At 43.1% G+C, this 18,903-nt stretch overlaps 1 protein-coding gene across 1 annotated transcript in view; it reads left to right on the top strand.

Moving 5' to 3' along the window:
* Nucleotides 1-18,903, top strand: part of LOC141133429 (complement C3-like) — a 731,058-nt gene that overhangs the window by 651,966 nt on the left and 60,189 nt on the right. Inside the window, exon 32 of the mRNA XM_073622815.1 lies at nucleotides 994-1,084. Coding sequence (XP_073478916.1) covers nucleotides 994-1,084 — 91 coding nt within the window. The remainder of the gene's footprint in view (nucleotides 1-993; nucleotides 1,085-18,903) is intronic.

An 18,903-nucleotide genomic window follows, 5' to 3' on the forward strand; every position in this document is an offset into this window, starting at 1 on the left:
ATCGACCAAGATGACTACTCTTGGCAAGTAAATTTGTGAGGAGCTCCCTGACTAAACCCCAGGGTGCTACATATACTTTAAGCCTAAAGTGGATGTAAACTCAATTCATTAAATCTTATACTTTAAGCCTAAAGTGGATGTAAACTCAATTCATTAAATCTGACCTGGGCACATATATCTGTAGTGTTTACTTATCTCTCTCCAAAGTCCTAAGTCCCTTGTCTTTCTGCTGCTCCGTTACTCTGTTATTAGCATGATAACTCCTGACAAGTTCTCCGACACAGGAGATAAAAGCAGCTGGAAATTTGTGTTGGGGAGGGAACTTAGAGATAGAGAGCTTGTCTATTCACAGTACAGCTCTGCAAGTTTCTTCATTTCACTGCCTATGTGGATGTGGGGAGGGGGGGTGCCTTACCTCCAATCAGCTGTCACACAGTGTATGCCAAGGCTCCCCTCCCACTGCTGAAACAGGAAGGAAAATTTCTAAAATGATGTGCACTTTCTAAAGAGTGTAGAAAGCTGAAAACAGCAGATATACAATTAAAACTTATGTAGAAAGATTTGTTTAATCTCTGTGTATCATCTGAGGCTGTTCACTTCACTGGGTATATGTGAGGGTTTACATCCACTTTAATCCAAGCATAACTCTAAGCATAACCATAACTCAACCTGTAGCTTTCTTCCTGCATTACCTTATCCTCAACTTTTTTACTTAAAAGTGATAACCTGCGCCTCATTTGGAGACTCTTATCCTCACACATCTTGTTGGAAAATATCTAAGTGAGCGGGTCCAAATTCTTCTATAGAGAATAGTGAAGGACCTAAAGTACCACTGTCACAGTCAAATATCCTAGTTCGCGCACTGGGACTAATTGTTCCAAGACATGCAGATATCTTCTCACTTCAGGAAACTATCTCTAGCCTTACAAACAACATCGGGTTATTTTTAGATATGCAATGCATAATTATCCTCTCCTATCTCTTCCATTGTAGGTGATGTCGGTGTATCATGCTCTGGAAACAGAAAAACAAAGAGGATGTAATAACTTTAACCTGTCTGTTACTGTGAAGGAGGAACTGTGGGGTGAGTATCTGAACGTGCCCTTAGACATTAAAATGTCTCTGAGTCTTTTGAACTTAGGAGGGACAGGCAATGACCATGATTCTCCAGCAAATCAATTTGCTCTCATTTTGATGTTGTGACCTTACATTAGTTTAATCATCAGCAATATGTAATACTTGTAATGTCCTTTTGATTATAAGTGGTTTAGAGACTAAAGTGTTGCTAAACCCAGCACCCTGCATTCACTATATCTGGTCTGACACAGTACTAGGGATGGGCTGAACAACCCCCCGTTCGGTTCGCACCAGAACATGCGAACAGGCAAAAAATTTGTTTGAACACGAAAACACCGTTAAAGGGGTTGTAAAGGTAAAAATTTTTTCACCTTAATGCATTCTATGCATTAAGGTGAAAAAACTTTTGACAGTACCGCCGCCCCCAGGCCCCCCGTTTTACTTACCTGACGCCTCGAATCTTCGCTGCTCGTCCTCGTCATCTTCATTACAGCTCAGCCTGGTTGCTGATTGGCTGCAGTGGATGGATTGAAAGCAGCGCAGCCATTGGCTCGTGCTGCTGTCAATCACATCCGATGACGCGGCGCGCCGGGGGGCGGGGCCGAGTGATACAGCGAGCGGCTATACCCGCCGGCTGTATCACGGGAGCGCGCCCGCAAGCACTCGCCACCATGCGAGCCCTAGCATTAAGGTGGTAAATGCTTGCGGGGAGGAGCTGAAACAGCCGCCGAGGGACCCCAGAAGACCAGGTTCGGGGCCACTCTGTGCAGAACGAGCTGCACAGTGAAGGTAAGTATAACATGTTTGTTATTTAAAAAAAAAAAAAAATTAACTTTACAACCCCTTTAAAGTCTATGGGACACAAACATGAATAATCAAAAGTGCTAATTTTAAAGGCTTATATGCATGGTATTGTCTTAAAAAGTGTTTGGGGACCTGGGTCCTGCCCCAGGGGACATGTATCAATGCAAAAAAAGTTTTAAAAACAGCCGTTTTTTCAGGAGCAGTGATTTTACCACTTAAGGACCAGCCTCGCTTTGGAATTTAGGTATACATGTTTAAAGCTGTTTTTTTTTTGCTAGAAAATTACTTTTTTCTAGCCCCCAAACATTATATATATATATTTTTTCTAACACCCTAGAGAATAAAATGGTGGTCATTGCAATACTTTTTTTAACACCATATTTGAGCAGCGGTCTTACAAGCGCGCTTTTTTTGGAAAAAAATCACTTTTTTGAATAAAAAAATAAGACAACAGTAAAGTTAGCCCAATTTTTTTATATTGTGAAAGATAATGTTATGCTGAGTAAATTGATACCCAACATGTCACGCTTCAAAATTGCGCCCGCTCGTGGAATGGCGTCAAACTTTTACCCTCAAAAATCTCCATAGGTAACGTTTAAAAAATTCTACAGGTTGCATGTTTTGCATTACAGAGGAGGTCTAGGGCTAGAATTATTGCTCTAGCTCTACCGATCATGGCGATACCTCACATGTGTGGTTTGACCACCGTTTTCATATGCGGGCGCTACTCATGTATGCGTTCGCTTCTGCGGGCGAGCTCGTCGGGACGGGGCATTTAAAAAAAAAAAAATTTTCTTATTTATTTTATATGATTTTATTTATTTTTACACTGTTTAAAAAAAAATGTCACTTTTATTCCTATTACAAGGGATGTAAACATCCCTTGTAATAGAAAAAAGCATGACAGGTCCTCTTAAATATGAGATCTGGGGTCAAAAAGACCTCAGATCTCATATTTACACTAAAATGCAATTTAAAAAAAAAAAGTAATTTAAAAAAATGACATTGAAAAAAATATGCCTTTAAGACGTATGGGCGGAAGTGATGTTTTGACGTCGCATCCGCCCTGCAGTGTCAAGGAGACGAGTGGGCGCCATCTTCCCCTCACTCGTGTCCAGGCACAGCTAGAGGACAGACGCAATCACCTCCGCCTCTACCGACGGCTCCGGTAAGCGGCGGAGGGCACCGGATCGTGGCGGGAGGGGGGCCCTCTCCCGCCACCAATAAAAGTGATCTCGCAGCGAATCCGCCGCAGAGACTACTTTTATCTTATAGTCGACCGCTGTACGGAAATGGGATATGGGTTGCCATAACAACGATATCCGCCGGCAAAGTTAGGATGTACGTATTATTAACCACTTGCAACGGTCTGCAAGTGGTTAATAATAATAATAATAGTGTACGTATTATTAACCACTTGCGACGGTCGGCAAGTGGTTAATAATGCTTAAAGTGAAACAATAAAAGTGAAATATTCCTTTAAATTTCGTACCTGGGGGGTTTCTATAGTATGCCTGTAAAGTGGCGCATGTTTCCCATGTTTAGAACAGTCTGACAGCAAAATGACATTTCTTGAATCCCAACCACGACATTACCTGCCTGGACTTTGCATGTTCTCCCTGTGCCTGCGTAGGTTTTCTCCGGGTACTCCGGTTTCCTCCCACACTCCAAAGACATGCTGGTAGGTAAATTGGCTTCTGTCTAAATTGGCCCTAGTATATGAATGTGAGTTAGGGACCTTAGATTGTAAGCTCCTGGAGGGCAGGGACTGATGTGAATGTACAATGTATATGTAAAGCACTGCGTAAATTGATTGCGCTGTATAAGTACCTTAAATAATAATAATAAAGGAAAAAAAGTAATTTAAAACTACTCGTGGCTATAATGAATTTTCGGTCCGGCAATACACATAAAAGTTCATTGATAAAAATGGCATGGGATTCCCCCACAGGGGAACCCCGAACCAAAATTTTAAAAAAATGCATGGGGGCCCCCCTAAATTCCATACCAGGCCCTTCAGGTCTGGTATATATATTAAGATGAACCCCACGCCAAAATGTAAAAAAAAAATGGCGTGGGGTCCCCCCAAAAATCCATACCAGGCCCTTATCCAAGCATGCAACCTGGCAGGTCGCAGGAAAAGAGGGGGGACGAGAGAGCGCCCCCCCTCCTGAACCATACCAGGCCACATGCCCTCAACATTGGTAGGGTGCTTTGGGGTAGCCCCCCAAAGCACCTTGTCCCCATGTTGATGGGGACAAGGGCCTCATCACCACAACCCTTGTCCAGTGGTTGTGGGGGTCTGCGGGCAGGGGGCTTATCGGAATCTGGAAGCCCCCTTTAACAAGGGGACCCTCAGATCCCACCCCCTCCTGTTTGAAATGGTAACGAGTACATTGTACCCGTACCATTTCATAAAAAAAGTGTCAAAATGGTAAAAAAAAAAACAACACACACTGTGGGAGAAGTCCTTTAACCACTTCAGCCCCGGAAGGATTTACCCCCTTCCTGACCAGAGCACTTTTTACAATTTGGCACTGCGTCGCTTTAACTGCTAATTGCGCGGTCATGCAATGGTGTACCCAAACGAAATTTGCGTCCTTTTCTTCCCACAAATAGAGCTTTCTTTTGATGGTATTTGATCACCTCTGCCATTTTTATTTTTTGCGCTATAAACGGAAAAAGACCGAAAATTTTGAAAAAAAATGATATTTTCTACTTTTTGTTATAAAAAAAATCCAATAAACTCAATTTTAGTCATACATTTAGGCCAAAATGTATTCGGCCACATGTCTTTGGTAAAAAAAAAGTCAATAAGCGTATATTTATTGGTTTGCGCAAAAGTTATAGCGCCTACAAACTAGGGTACATTTTCTGGAATTTACACAGCTTTTAGTTTATGACTGCCTATGTCATTTCTTGAGGTGCTAAAATGGCAGGGCAGTACAAAACCCCCCCAAATGACCCCATTTTGGAAAGTAGACACCCCAAGGAAATTGCTGAGAGGCATGTTGAACCCATTGAATATTTATTTTTTTTGTCCCAGGTGATTGAATAATGACAAAAAAAAAAAAAAAAAAAAAATTTACAAAAAGTTGTCACTAAATGATATATTGCTCACACAGGCCATGGGCATATGTGGAATTGCACCCCAAAATACATTCAGCTGCTTCTCCTGAGTACGGGGATACCACATGTGTGGGACTTTTTGGGAGCCTAGCCGCGTATGGGGCCCCGAAAACCAAGCACCGCCTTCAGGATTTCTAAGGGCATAGATTTTTGATTACACTCCTCACTACCTATCACAGTTTTGAAGGCCATAAAATGCCAAGATGGCACAAAACACCCCCAAATGACCCCATTTTGGAAAGTAGACACCCCAAGCTATTTGCTGAGAGGTATGTTGAGTCCATGGAATATTTTATTTTTTGACACAAGTTGTGGGAATGTGACAATTTTTTTTTTTTTTGCACAAAGTTGTCACTAAATGATATATTGCTCACACAGGCCATGGGCATATGTGGAATTGTACCCCAAAATACATTTAGCTGCTTCTCCTGAGTATGGGGATACCACATGTGTGGGACTTTTTGGGAGCCTAGCCGCGTACGGGGCCCCGAAAACCAATCACCGCCTTTAGGATTTCTAAGGGCATAAATTTTTCATTTCACTCCTCACTACCTATCAGAGTTTTGAAGGCCATAAAATGCCAAGATGGCACAAAACCCCCCCAAATGACCCCATTTTGGAAAGTAGACACCCCAAGCTATTTGCTGAGAGGCATGTTGAGTCCATGGAATATTTTATATTTTGACACAAGTTGCTGGAAAGTGACAATTTTTTTTTTTTTTTTTTTTTTTTTTTTGCACAAAGTTGTCACTAAATGATATATTGCTCAAACATGCCATGGGCATATGTGGAATTGCACCCCAAAATATATTCTGCTGCTTCTCCTGAGTACGGGGATACCACATGTGTGGGACTTTTTGGGAGCCTAGCCGCGTACGGGGCCCCGAAAACCAAGCACCGCCTTCAGGATTTCTAAGGGCATAAATTTTTGATTTCACTTCTCACTACCTATCACAGTTTTGAAGGCCATAAAATGCCAAGATGGCACAAAACCCCCCCAAATGACCCCATTTTGGAAAGTAGACACCCCAAGATATTTGCTGAGAGGCATGTTGAGTCCATGGAATATTTTATTTTTTGACACAAGTTGCGGGAATGTGAGAATTTTTTTTTTTTTTTGCACAAAGTTGTCACTAAATGATATATTGCTCACACATGCCATGGGCATATGTGGAATTGCACCCCAAAATACATTCTGCTGATTCTCCTGAGTACAGGGATACCACATGTGTGGGACTTTTTGGGAGCCTAGCTGCGTACGGGGCCCCGAAAACCCAGCACCGCCTTCAGGATTTCTAAGGGTGTAAAGTTGTAATTTCACTCCCCACTACCTATCACATTTTTGAAGGCCATAAAATGCCCAGATGGCACAAACCCCCCCCAATTGACCCCATTTTGGAAAGTAGACACCCCAAGCTATTTGCTGAGAGGCATGTTGAGTCCATGGAATATTTTATATTTTGACACAAGTTGCGGGAAAGTGACAATTTTTTTTTTTTTTAATTTTTTTTTGCACAAAGTTGTCACTAAATGATATATTGTTCAAACATGCCATGGGCATATGTGGAATTACACCCCAAAATATATTCTGCTGCTTCTCCTGAGTACGGGGATACCACATGTGTGGGACTTTTTGGGAGCCTAGCCGCGTACGGGGCCCCGAAAACCAAGCACCGCCTTCAGGATTTCTAAGGGCATACATTTTTGATTTTACTCCTCACTACCTATCACACTTTTGAAGGCCATAAAATGCCAAGATGGCACAAAACCCCCCCAAATGACCCCATTTTGGAAAGTAGACACCCCAAGCTATTTGCTGAGAGGCATGGTGAGTATTTTGCAGCTCTCATTTGTTTTTGAAAATGAAGAAAGGCAAGAAAAACGTATTTTTTTTTTCTTTTTTCAATTTTCAAAACTTTGTGACAAAAAGTGAGGTCTGCAAAATACTCACTATACCTCTCAGCAAATAGCTTTGGGTGTCTATTTTCCAAAATGGGGTCATTTGGGGGGGATTTGTGCCATCTGGGCATTCCATGGCCTCCGAAACTGTGATAGGCAGTGAAGAGTGAAATCAAAAATTTACGCCCTTAGAAAGCCTGAAGGCGGGGCTTGGTTTTCGGGGTCCCGTACGTGGCTAGGCTCCCAAAAAGTCTCACACATGTGGTATCCCCGTACTCAGGAGAAGCAACAGAATGTATTTTGGGGTGCAATTTCACATATTCCCATGGCATGTTTGAGCAATATATCATTTAGTGACAACTTTGTGCAAAAAAAAAAAAAAAAAAAAAAAATTTGTCTTTTTCCCGCAACTTGTGTCACAATATAAAATATTCAATGGACTCGACATGCCTCTCAGCAAATAGCTTGGGGTGTCTACTTTCCAAAATGGGGTCATTTGGGGGGGTTTTGAACTGTCCTGGCATTTTATGCACAACATTTAGAAGCTTATGTCACACATCGACCACTCTTCTAACCACTTGAAGACAAAGCCCTTTCTGACATTTATTGTTTACATGAAAAAATTATTTTTTTTTGCAAAAAAATTACTTTGAACCCTCAGACATTATATATTTTTTTAAAGCAAATGCCCTACAGATTAAAATGGTGGGTGTTTCATTTTTTTTTTTCACACAGTATTTGCGCAGCGATTTTTCAAACGCATTTTTTGGGGAAAAAACACACTTTTTTAAATTTGAATACACTAAAACACACTATTTTGTCAAAATGTTTGATGAAATAAAAAAGATGATCTTAGGCCGAGTACATGGATACCAAACATGACATGCTTTAAAATTGCGCACAAACGTGCAGTGGCGACAAACTAAATACATTTTTAAAAGCCCTTAAAAGCCTTTACAGGTTACCACTTTAGATTTACAGAGGAGGTCTACTGCTAAAATTACTGCCCTCGATCTGACCTTCGCGGTGATACCTCACATGCATGGTGCAATTGCTGTTTACATTTGACGCCAGACCGACGCTTGCGTTCGCCTTTGTGCGAGAGCAGGGGGGGGGGCAGGGGTGCTTTTTTTTTTTTTTTTTTTTTTATTATTTTTTTTGCTTTTTTATCTTATTTTTAAACTGTTCCTTTCATTTTTATTTTTTTTTTATCATTTTTATTGTTATCTCAGGGAATGTAAATATCCCCCATGATAGCAATAGGTAGTGACAGGTACTCTTTTTAGAAAAAATTGGGGTCTATTAGACCCTAGATCTCTCCTCTGCCCTCAAAGCATCTGACCACACCAAGATCGGTGTGATAAAATGCTTTCCCAATTTCCCAATGGCGCTGTTTACATCCGGCGAAATCTAAGTCATGAAATGCTTGTAGCTTCCAGTTTCTTAGGCCATAGAGATGTTTGGAGCCATTCTGGTCTCTGATCAGCTCTATGGTCAGCTGGCTGAATCACCGGCTGCATTCTCAAGTTCCCTGTTGGGACAGGAGAGCCAGAGAAAAACATGGACGACGGTGTGGGGGGGGGGGCATTCCCTCCCACTGCTTGTAAAAGCAGTCTAGAGGCTAATTAGCCGCTAGGATTGCTTTTACAAGAAAGCCGACCACTGGCTGAAAAGAATGATACCAAGATGATACCTAAACCTGCAGGCATCATTCTGGTATAACCACTCAAAGTCCAGCAACATACCAGTACGTTGCTGGTCCTTGTTGGGCATACATTGTAAACTTTTTTTTCATGCAGCCTGTGGGCTGAACGAAAAAAAGATATTGATCGGTGGGTATGCCCACCATTAGAATACCTCCCTTCATCCACCCACTTCTAATGATGGGCATACATGCACCGTATATATATGCCGAAGCATGGGGGCATCCTCCCGCAAAAGGCAGGAGCAAATCGCTCCTCCACCCACTGCTGCCCCCACGCTTCGGCATATATGCTGAAGTATGTAACTGTGGTGGTGAAATCACCTCCGACAGCGCTGGAGTCGCGGCTTTATGTATCGTGGGAGCAAACGCTGTTGCTGTCAAGATAAATAAATCCGCTCTGCAGCTGAATGGCGTACCTGCTAAGCAAATGATGGTTAACAAAAAAACAAAGTAACATTACAGTATAACAGTAATACTTACCATACCTGCAAAGCAAAATACAAAAAAAACATAGTAAAAAATAAAACATTTAACGCAACCTGTGCCTACCTAAAAAATATATATGCCGAAGCATGGGGGCATCCTCCCGCAAAAGGCAGGAGCAAATCGCTCCTCCACCCACTGCTGCCCCCACGCTTCGGCATATATGCTGAAGTATGTAACTGTGGTGGTGAAATCACCTCCGACAGCGCTGGAGTCGCGGCTTTATGTATCGTGGGAGCAAACGCTGTTGCTGTCAAGATAAATAAATCCGCTCTGCAGCTGAATGGCGTACCTGAAAACACAAAGGTGGTTAACAATAAAAAAAACAAAATAAAAATAAAAAAATTGCATACCTATAAAGCAAACATGATAAAAACATAACAATAAAACATTGCAGTATAGAATGCAGAACAATAGAGAGAGAATAGAGAGAGAATAGAGAGAGAACAATAAAACAACAACTATTTGTGGTTTTTTTATTTTATATTTTTTTTGTGTTTTTTTCTTTTTTTTACTTTTTTTTGTTTTTTTTACACTTTTTTTTGTAACTTTAACTTTTTTAACTGGTACCAGGTTTGGGTCTCTCAAAATGCGACAGCATCTTGGGAGACCCTGTGGAAGTGTGCCTAGTCTGTGCAGTGCTGTACCCTACGCTAATACTCCACTAGTGTATGGTAGCGTTCAAAACATTCACCAATGCAAAGACCAGGATTGCCAGGACAGAGGGGACAACAATACCGGGTGTCACGCCTAAATCCGCGCTTGCTGCAGACACGACATCTTTTTTGGGGGGTTCGTTGGGTAGGGGTACTCGGGAGGGCATAAAGAAAATGCCTCTCATGCAGCCGGCTTACTGCATTTGGTTGGGGTTGGTGAGGTGGAGCACTGTCTGGATACAGAAGGGCTCTGACGATCTCTTCCTGGAATTTAAGGAAGGATCCAGTCCGTCCTGAAGCTCTGTATAGCACATAAGCATTCAGCAAAGCCAATTGAAATAAATAAACAGACACTTTTTTGTACCAGCGTCTGGCCTTACGGGCAATTAGGTACGGCGCCAACAACTGGTCGTTGAGGTCCACCCCTCCCATATTAAGGTTATATTCGTGGACACAGAGGGGTTTCTCCACAACACCAGTCGCCGTAGGAATTTGGACCATCGTGTCTGCATGAAGGGAGGTGAGAACGAAAACATTCTTCTTATCCCTCCACTTCATAGCGAGCAAATTATTATACTTCAAGCAGGCTCTCTCCCCCAGCCTAAGACGGGAATCTACAAGCCGCTGGGGAAAGCCCCGGCGATTAGGTCGCACGGTGCCACATGCTCCAATCTGATGATCAAAAAGGTGGCTAAAAAGTGGCACGCTCGTATAATAATTGTCCACGTACAAGTGGTACCCCTTTCCGAATAAGGGTGACACCAAGTCCCACACTATCTTGCCAGCGCTTCCTATGTAGTCAGGGCAGTTTGTCGGCTCTACGTGACTATCTTTTCCCTCGTAAACCATAAATCTACATGTATAGCCTGTGGCCCTGTCACAGAGCTTATACATCTTGACCCCGTATCTGGCACGCTTGCTGGGAAGGTACTGTTTGAATGACAAGCGGCCAGAAAATTTAACCAGGGACTCATCAACGCAGACAACTTGATGGGGGGTAAACAAGTCTGCAAAACGTTGGTTGAAGTGGTTTACGAGGGGCCGAATTTTGTAGAGCCGATCGTATTCAGGGTCTCCACGAGGACGACAGAGTTCATTGTCGTTGAAGTGCATGAACCGCAAAATCTGCTCGTATCGTGCCCTGGCCATGGAAGCAGAGAACAAGGGTGAATGGTAAATTGGGTCAGTGGACCAATATGACCGCAACTCACTCTTTTTATTCAACCCCATGAGGAGGGAAAGGCCCAGAAAGATCTTAAATTCGGAGACCGTAATTGGTCTCCAATCTCTGGCAAGGGTGGACTGGGGCATAGTGGCGATGTATTGACCAGCGTATAAATTGCTTTGGTCCACAATAAATCTATAGAGATCTTCGGTGAAAAACAGCGAATAAAAATCCAGTGGGGCGGGACCGGAAGTGGATGGTGGAGTGAGATGGTGAGGTGAGGAGTGCGTGTGTGAGTCTCCCCCACTCCCACCATAGAATGAAGTGAATGCCTTCCCATATGTGCAAGAGGGGTATACAGTACGCCAAGACTGGAATCCTGAAATCCTGTATCTGGTGGCCCCTGTGTCTATCTGCCCCCCTATCTGCCCCCCTGCCGGCTCTCACCTACAGAAGCTCACCTACAGAAGCTGAAGTCGCGCTATAGAAGCCGAAGCCGCGCTGTGTCTAACCTTGGATATCGGCGGCTTCCGAGGGAGCCCGAGGTGCCGAAGCGGAGCAGAGACAGGCGGAGCCGAGCGGTGACGCGGCGAGGTCTCGCGGGAGAGTGCGGGAACACGCTGAGGGAGAGCCGCCTCGCTGTTCCCAGAGACCAGCTGAAGACAGTGTGGGAAAAGAGTTCCGGAGGGCAGAGGCGCTGTACCCCCCCTATAGCAACGGCTTAGCGGTATACAGTGACATTAAGAGGACCCTGGGGTGAGTGTACAGGCTTGTACATACACTCTGCCTTACTTTATAGTATGCCCTACTGAACTGTTTTAGCTGAACCTGGTGAAGACATTCTGTTTGAAGTTGCCTAGGCTCTCTAAACTGTAAACATTTTCCGTTACAAGGGAAGGAAGGAAGGGAAAAGAAAAAAAAAAAAGTTGCCTAAGTTGTTTAAAGTTGCCTAAGCTCTCTAAACTGTAAACATTTTCCGTTTCCGAGAAAAAGAAAAGGGAAAGAAAAAATTTTTTTTTTTTTTTTTTTTTTTTTTTTTTTCATATATGCAAGCGTACGTAGGAGAGGCAGTGGAACTTATTGATGCTATAGGGCAACATAGCGATATATCATATATCATAATATACAAGCATAGTACACTGGGAAGATTAACAGCAGTTCAATCACTAGGACTCTAGTCAGCAACAAGCTGAATCATCTTAAGCGTTGTCTGGTGAACCGACCGCTTTATACACCTTTTAAAGTCTGACCCCTAGCCCCATTGCAGGGGGATTGTACTAGCACAAATAAACCATTTGCTAGAGACCGGAGCAGTCAGCCATGACTACAAGAAGGAAGGGGGATGAGCACACAATTATGGAACCAATGGGGTCTCAGTCCCTGCGATCAGCTAAAGAAAAAGATAAGGAAAAAGGCGGAATCTCAGCGGCAGCAGGGGCAACTGCAGCTGCGGTTGCGGCAACCGCAAAGTTGGAGAGGCTGGTTAACATAACAGACCACACACCAACGAAAGGTGGGCAGCAGACACATAGTAAAACAACGGCAGATAGGAGGAGTCTGGGCCAGATGAATACGCTCCCAAACAATACTACAGTTAAGAACCCCTCAAACAAAGGGGCGAGTATGGTGGGGAAAATACCGGAAACAAATAGTACACAGACGCAAGTATCAGAAGGTGAACCATCCCTTAAAGAGATATTTGCAGCAGTTAACTCCTGTAAACAATCCCTGAGCAATATGGAAGACCAGATGAAAGCTATGAGAGAAGAGCTAAGTCACGTCAGTCATGATCTTAAGAAAATCGCAGAAAGAGTGACAGAAACTGAAGGGAGAATAAGCCTGCTAGAAGACGACCTAAAACCAATGAAACAAGAGATAAAAGTACAGAAAGATCAGATAAAAAGGCTTCTGGAAAAGTTTGACGAAATGGAAAACAGACTCAGGAGAGACAATGTGAGAATAGTTGGGCTCCCAGAGAAGAGTGAGGGGCTAGATCCAGCAGGTTTTTTGGAAAAATGGCTAATTGAGACGTTTGGAGCAGAAACATTCACACAGCAGTTCTCCATTGAGAGAGCACATAGGGTTCCATTTAGACCCCCCGCCCAGGGTAGCCCCCCAAGAGCTCTCCTTTTGAAGTTCTTAAATCACAAGGACAAAGTGACCCTCCTTCGAAGGGCTCGGGAAAAGGGGAACCTTTATTATAATGGAGCCAAGATTTCAATGTACCCTGACTTTTCACCTGAACTACAGAAGCGCAGGATGGAGTTTCTGAGTATCAAACGTAGCCTTCAAGTGTATGACATTACGTATGCGCTCCTCTACCCGGCTAGGCTTCGGGTAAATGCGCTGGGGGGTAGTCAGATATTTGAATCCCCAGAGAAAGCGCGAGCATGGTTGGAAGAAAAGAAAGATCAACTCTTGCCGAAATAAAATAGGGGCTGCAAATTGGAATGTAAATGTAAATCTAAATGAGGAAGGAAGAATATAATAGGATATAATTTATAAGTGTGGGGTGGGGGGTCTCACAGGGGTGCAAATAAATAAGATAGGTGTTTGTACGGGTGTGAGATGGAGGGAGGGGAGAGGGAGTGGGGGGAGGGAGGGAGGATGGAGGGGAAGAAGGGTAGAGGTAGAGGAATGGGTGACGGTCATTAAAAAAGCCCACAAGGGGGACCTAGAGAGGTGGGGGGGGGGAGGGGAGGGATGGGGGAGGAGGGTAAAGGTGGGTAAGGATTATAATAGGAAAACACAAAAAGGGCACGATTGCACTTTAAAAAGAAAAAGAAGAATATTTTCTCTTCAAAGCCACACTGAATGCACTTGTAAATTATAGATAGTCATGGTAAATATGTATTTCACGTATAGTATATATGAGTCTTTTAAATTTGTAGTCACTAAAATAAATAAATGGTGGAATGGGGAAAAGCCCCTCCTATCAGTAGAGATAAGTATTCTAGGTAATTGGGTATGGGAGGCGTTAGGGAGAGAACCCAGTGGTGGGGAAATAGGTTCCCCCCCTTTTTTTTTTTTTTTTTTTTGTTGCTCCCTTATTTTTCAGTATTCTACTTCTCTCACCTTTTTGTGATGGTAGTTTACCCGCCATGTATTGCTACTACTCCCGCTAACTTAGATTTCCCGTTTATAAATATAAGTAATAAAATAGGGTCCTGAATATTGGCTCATGGAATGTTAGAGGATTGGGTTCCCCTGCTAAACGAGCAGTGGTAAATGAGGGTTTAAATACACTCAAAGTCGAAATCGCCTGCCTGCAGGAGACACACCTGACAAAAGATTCAAAAAATAACTTATGGAAAAAGAGATATCAACATCAGTTTCATTCTACATATACCTCCTATTCTAGAGGAGTTTCAATCTTGGTCGGTAGAGGGGTAACGTTCACCTGCAGGCAGTGCAAGATAGACGATGAGGGACGGTATGTGTTTTTGCATTGGGTAATGGAGAATCTGGAATGTATATTGGTTAATTTATATATCCCGCCACCGTTTAAACTGGATATTCTGTGCATCCTGTTGGAATTTATAATAGATAAGGCAGAATTACCAGTTATAGTGGTTGGGGACTTTAATATGGTTTTAGATAATAAAATAGACAGATTCCCAGGAGGGAAACTGTGTCGGAAAAAACAGGAAAACCGGTTGAAACAATTCTTACAAGAAGCAGGACTGCTTGACATGTGGAGAATAAGGAACCCGAGGGTACAGCAGTTCTCTTGCTATTCGAGTTCCAGTGCTTCACTGTCAAGGATAGATCTAGCTCTAGGTAATGGCTTAGCATCACAAGTAATAAATAACATAATTTATCACCCTAGAGGGGTATCGGACCACTCCCCGCTCACAATCATGATAAATCCGGGCCATAAGAAAAAGAACAGAATATGGAAGTTGAATCCAGTTTGGTTGGAAGTAATAGAGAATCAGGAGGGGGTGATAGCAGAATTGAAAGAATTTATAAAGCTCAATTCGGGTACTGCATCGAGGGGGGTGATGTGGGATGCATTGAAAGCATACTTAAGGGGTTTAATCATACAGAAGGTATCCAAAATTAAAAAAACCTCTCGAGACTGGGAGGAGCGGTTTAAAAGGGAATTAATTGCAGCTGAAAAGGAGTATATAAATGAACCCTCCCCGGAAAAACAGAGAGTGTGGGAAAATAAGCAACAAAGGTACAAAGATATAATAACTAGGAAAGTAGAAAATAAAAGAGCGTTCCAGAATCAAGTTATGTATGGGGAAGGGGAAAAAGTAGGGAAGATACTAGCTCGTATAGTTAGGTCGGGTTCCCCCCCATCCGTGGTCCCGGTTATTAAGACTTTGACAGGCGAGACGACATCCCAATTGGAAAAGATTACTGAGACGTTTAAAGAATACTACAACAGGTTATACAAATCTAGTGGGACCAGGGATGTGAGGGAAATGGACAAACTCTTTCAAAATATAGAAATACCAACATTGGGGAAGGTGGAGGCGGAGGAATTAGAAAGACCAATTACTATAGAAGAGATTAAAATAGCAGTATCAGAAATGGCTAACTGTAAATCACCAGGTCCTGATGGTCTCCCAGTAGAGATTTATAAACAGTACGGGGAGGTATTGTTTCAGGAACTGTTGGAGGTGTTTAACTGGGCAAAAGAACAAGGGAGATTACCTATATCAATGACCGAAGCTACAATAATAGTATTACATAAAGAAGGGAAAGACCCCCTAGACCCTGGGTCATATAGACCTATATCACTGCTTTGCGCAGATGTTAAGATCTTAGCAAAAATTTTAGCTACCAGAGTAAAGAAAGTGATTCATAAAATAGTCCACCCAGACCAGACAGGATTCGTACCCCACCATACAACTAGCATGAATATAAGGAGAGTTTTTCTAAATCTGCAGATCCCCACGGAAAATAGAGGCCCGAGAGCAATGCTTTTGTTGGATGTGGTAAAAGCATTCGACAGTTTAGAATGGGAATATGTTTGGAGAGTACTAAAGGAATATGGTTTTGGATCCTCATTTATAAATTGGGTTAAAGTATTGTACAATGAGCCAAACGCAAAAGTTAAAGTTAATAATGACTACTCGACCGGGTTTAGATTGGAGAGGGGATCAAGGCAGGGGTGTCCGTTGTCCCCCATGATTTTTGCCCTGGCCATGGAACCATTAGCCACAACAGTGAGGCAGGATAGGAAAATAGTGGGGTTCCAGAGAGAGGAAGGCGAAGAGCGGATTGCACTCTATGCGGATGACGTCCTCATATTCATGGGAGACACTGGGGAATCTCTGAACCAAGTAATGGATATTTTCTCAAGGTTTGGAAAAGTCTCGGGATTGACCATAAATTGGGAGAAATCAGTCTTACTATCATTAGACCCAGATACTATAGACACCACCTCAAACATTAACATCAACAGGTTGGGGAAAACAACACTAACAAAATATCTAGGTATTAAAATAACTAAGGACCCAGAGAGCTATCTAGACAATAACTTAGCCCCACTATTAAAGAAATTCAGAGATAAAATTGAAATATGGAAGGACCTCCCGTTATCAGTAGCGGGGAGGTGCAATTTAATTAAAATGTTATGGCTCCCCCAGCTGCTGTATATAATGCAGAACTCCCCAATTTGGATAAGCAGGAAATGGTTTGATAAAATAGAAAAAATATTTAGAGCCCTTATATGGAAAGGAGGAACATCTAGGATAAGATTGCAGACCTTACAACTACCCACGCGGGAAGGGGGGATGGCTGTTCCGCACCCACGTAGCTATTTCCTGGCTGCTCAGCTGCAGTATATAGTGGGAAACAGCGAGGAGAAGTTGATTATTATGGGAGCTCCCCACAAGACCGTGATAGAGACGTTGGAAGCAGACTCCTTTATATACAATACCCCTACGATCAAATTAATAAAAAAAGCATGGAGAACTGTTAAAACTCTGCTGGGAATAAATGGTTGGATTAAATATACCCCCCTATGGAACAATAAGAAGTTTCAAGAACTAAAAGAAATAGGAATAATTAAAACATGGGAAAAGAGTGGAATAGTGAAACTAGCTCAGCTTTATAACCAGGCTTTATTAAAATCTTTTTCTACATTGAAAGTAGAATTTGGTATACCAGATAATTCATTATATAACTATATACAAATTAAACACGCCCTTAAGTCGCAGTTTGGGGATCAGGGCCCCTCCTGGAGTGAGCCCGCCCTGCTTCAGAAATTAGGAGACCGGGAGAGCCAAGGGGGGACCATAGCTAAAATATACCCGCATATTTGTAAAAATAGTATAGAGACCCCGGAAAAACTTAAAAGTAGAGGTAAATGGGAGAAGGAATTGGGAGCAATCTCGGATGGGCAATGGAGAGACATATTAATGGGAGGGCATCGGGTATCGATCTCCCCTGCCCAAAGGATATCACATCTAATGGTAATCCATAGGACGTATTACACCCCAAAAAAGTTATTTGAGTTTGGGAGGGTAACAGATCCCAACTGCCCTAGATGTCAGCAGGAAGGGGACTTGTTACATATGATGTGGAAATGCCCGAAGTTGTTCCGGTACTGGTCAGAGATTGTAGAAACACTTAATAAAGTATTCTCCCTAGAACTTAAAATGGAACCGAAACTGTGTATTCTGGGGGTAGGGGAGGATATGGCCATTGGAACATGTAAATCTACAATAGTTCAGAGGTGCCTATTCCAGGCAAGAAAACTTATAGCCCAAAGATGGCAGGCAAGAACCCCCCCACAGATAGATGAGTGGTGTAAAACAGTGACTGAAACAATGTGGAAGGAAAAAACAGTATATATTAAAAGGAGGAACCTAAAAACATTTAAAAAACTTTGGAGTCCCTGGTTGGAGGAAATGGGATACATACTATAGTAAATTAAGAGATAACGCCCTTACGAAACAGGAAGGTTAATATTGGGGAGGTAGGGGGGGGAGGGGGAGGGGGGGGTGAGAGGGGGAGGGGGGGGTGAGTAAGGGAAAGGGGTAAGGTAGAAAAAATAACAAAGCACTTTTTTCCTTTTTCGATACGGGACTTTTTATGTACATCGAATGTGGAGGATTGAATTGTAATGCATCACTGTAAGGATATAATGCACTGAGATGTATTTATGTTTGAACTTTAATAAAAATGATTGAATTGAAAAAAAAAAAAAAAATCCAGTGGCGTAAAGTCAACTGTTTCCACCTGAATTCCGGGTTGGCCAGTGAAAGGGGGAAGTACGGGTGCTGCAGAAGTGGTGGGTACCCAATTCGGATTGGCCAATGCAGCAGGAAGGGCACTATGGGCACGACGGGCCTGTGTTCGTCTTCTTGGTGGCAGCGGGACACTACTAGTGCTTGCCACCTCGCCAGCTTGAACTGCACTTATGGGACTCGCCACGTCACCACGTGATACTGCAGTGCTGGATGTACGACCAGGGTGTACTAGGCCGCTGGTGCTTGCCAGTTCACCAGAAGGAGTAGCGGCGCTAGTACCTCTCTGCTCCATACGAGAGCCCTGCGGTTCTTGCACTTCAAGGACAGCATAAGTTCGGGGTCTGGTACGCCTGACCTTAGCAGGGACCACAACTCCGTCGTCAGAGCTATCTGTCATGGAGCCGCTGTCCTCTACAGGATCGTATTCTGAGCCTGAACTTGACAGATGAGTGACTTCCTCTTCACTATCTGTCATGCTCAGAATCCTGTAGGCCTCTTCACTAGTGTACCTTCGATTTGCCATTTTGGCCTCTAAATTTAGGGGTACACTAGTGAGACTCACAGGCAAAAAAGCTCCCGACTGTCAGCGACTGATTCAAAACGCTACCAAAAAACTGTTAGCGATCGCAGGGATCAGGCCTGACTCTGCGACCGCTGCAGTTATGTGTGCTTAGTGTTTTGTAAGTGTCAGTAATCGATCGATACTGCACTTGGGTGGGCTGGGCTGGGCTGGGCTGGGCCGAGGAGCAAAACGCAGGTGCTAGCAGGTATCTG

This window comes from Aquarana catesbeiana, linkage group LG03 (genome assembly GCF_042186555.1).
Source record: "Aquarana catesbeiana isolate 2022-GZ linkage group LG03, ASM4218655v1, whole genome shotgun sequence".
NCBI classification, from domain to species: domain Eukaryota; kingdom Metazoa; phylum Chordata; class Amphibia; order Anura; family Ranidae; genus Aquarana; species Aquarana catesbeiana.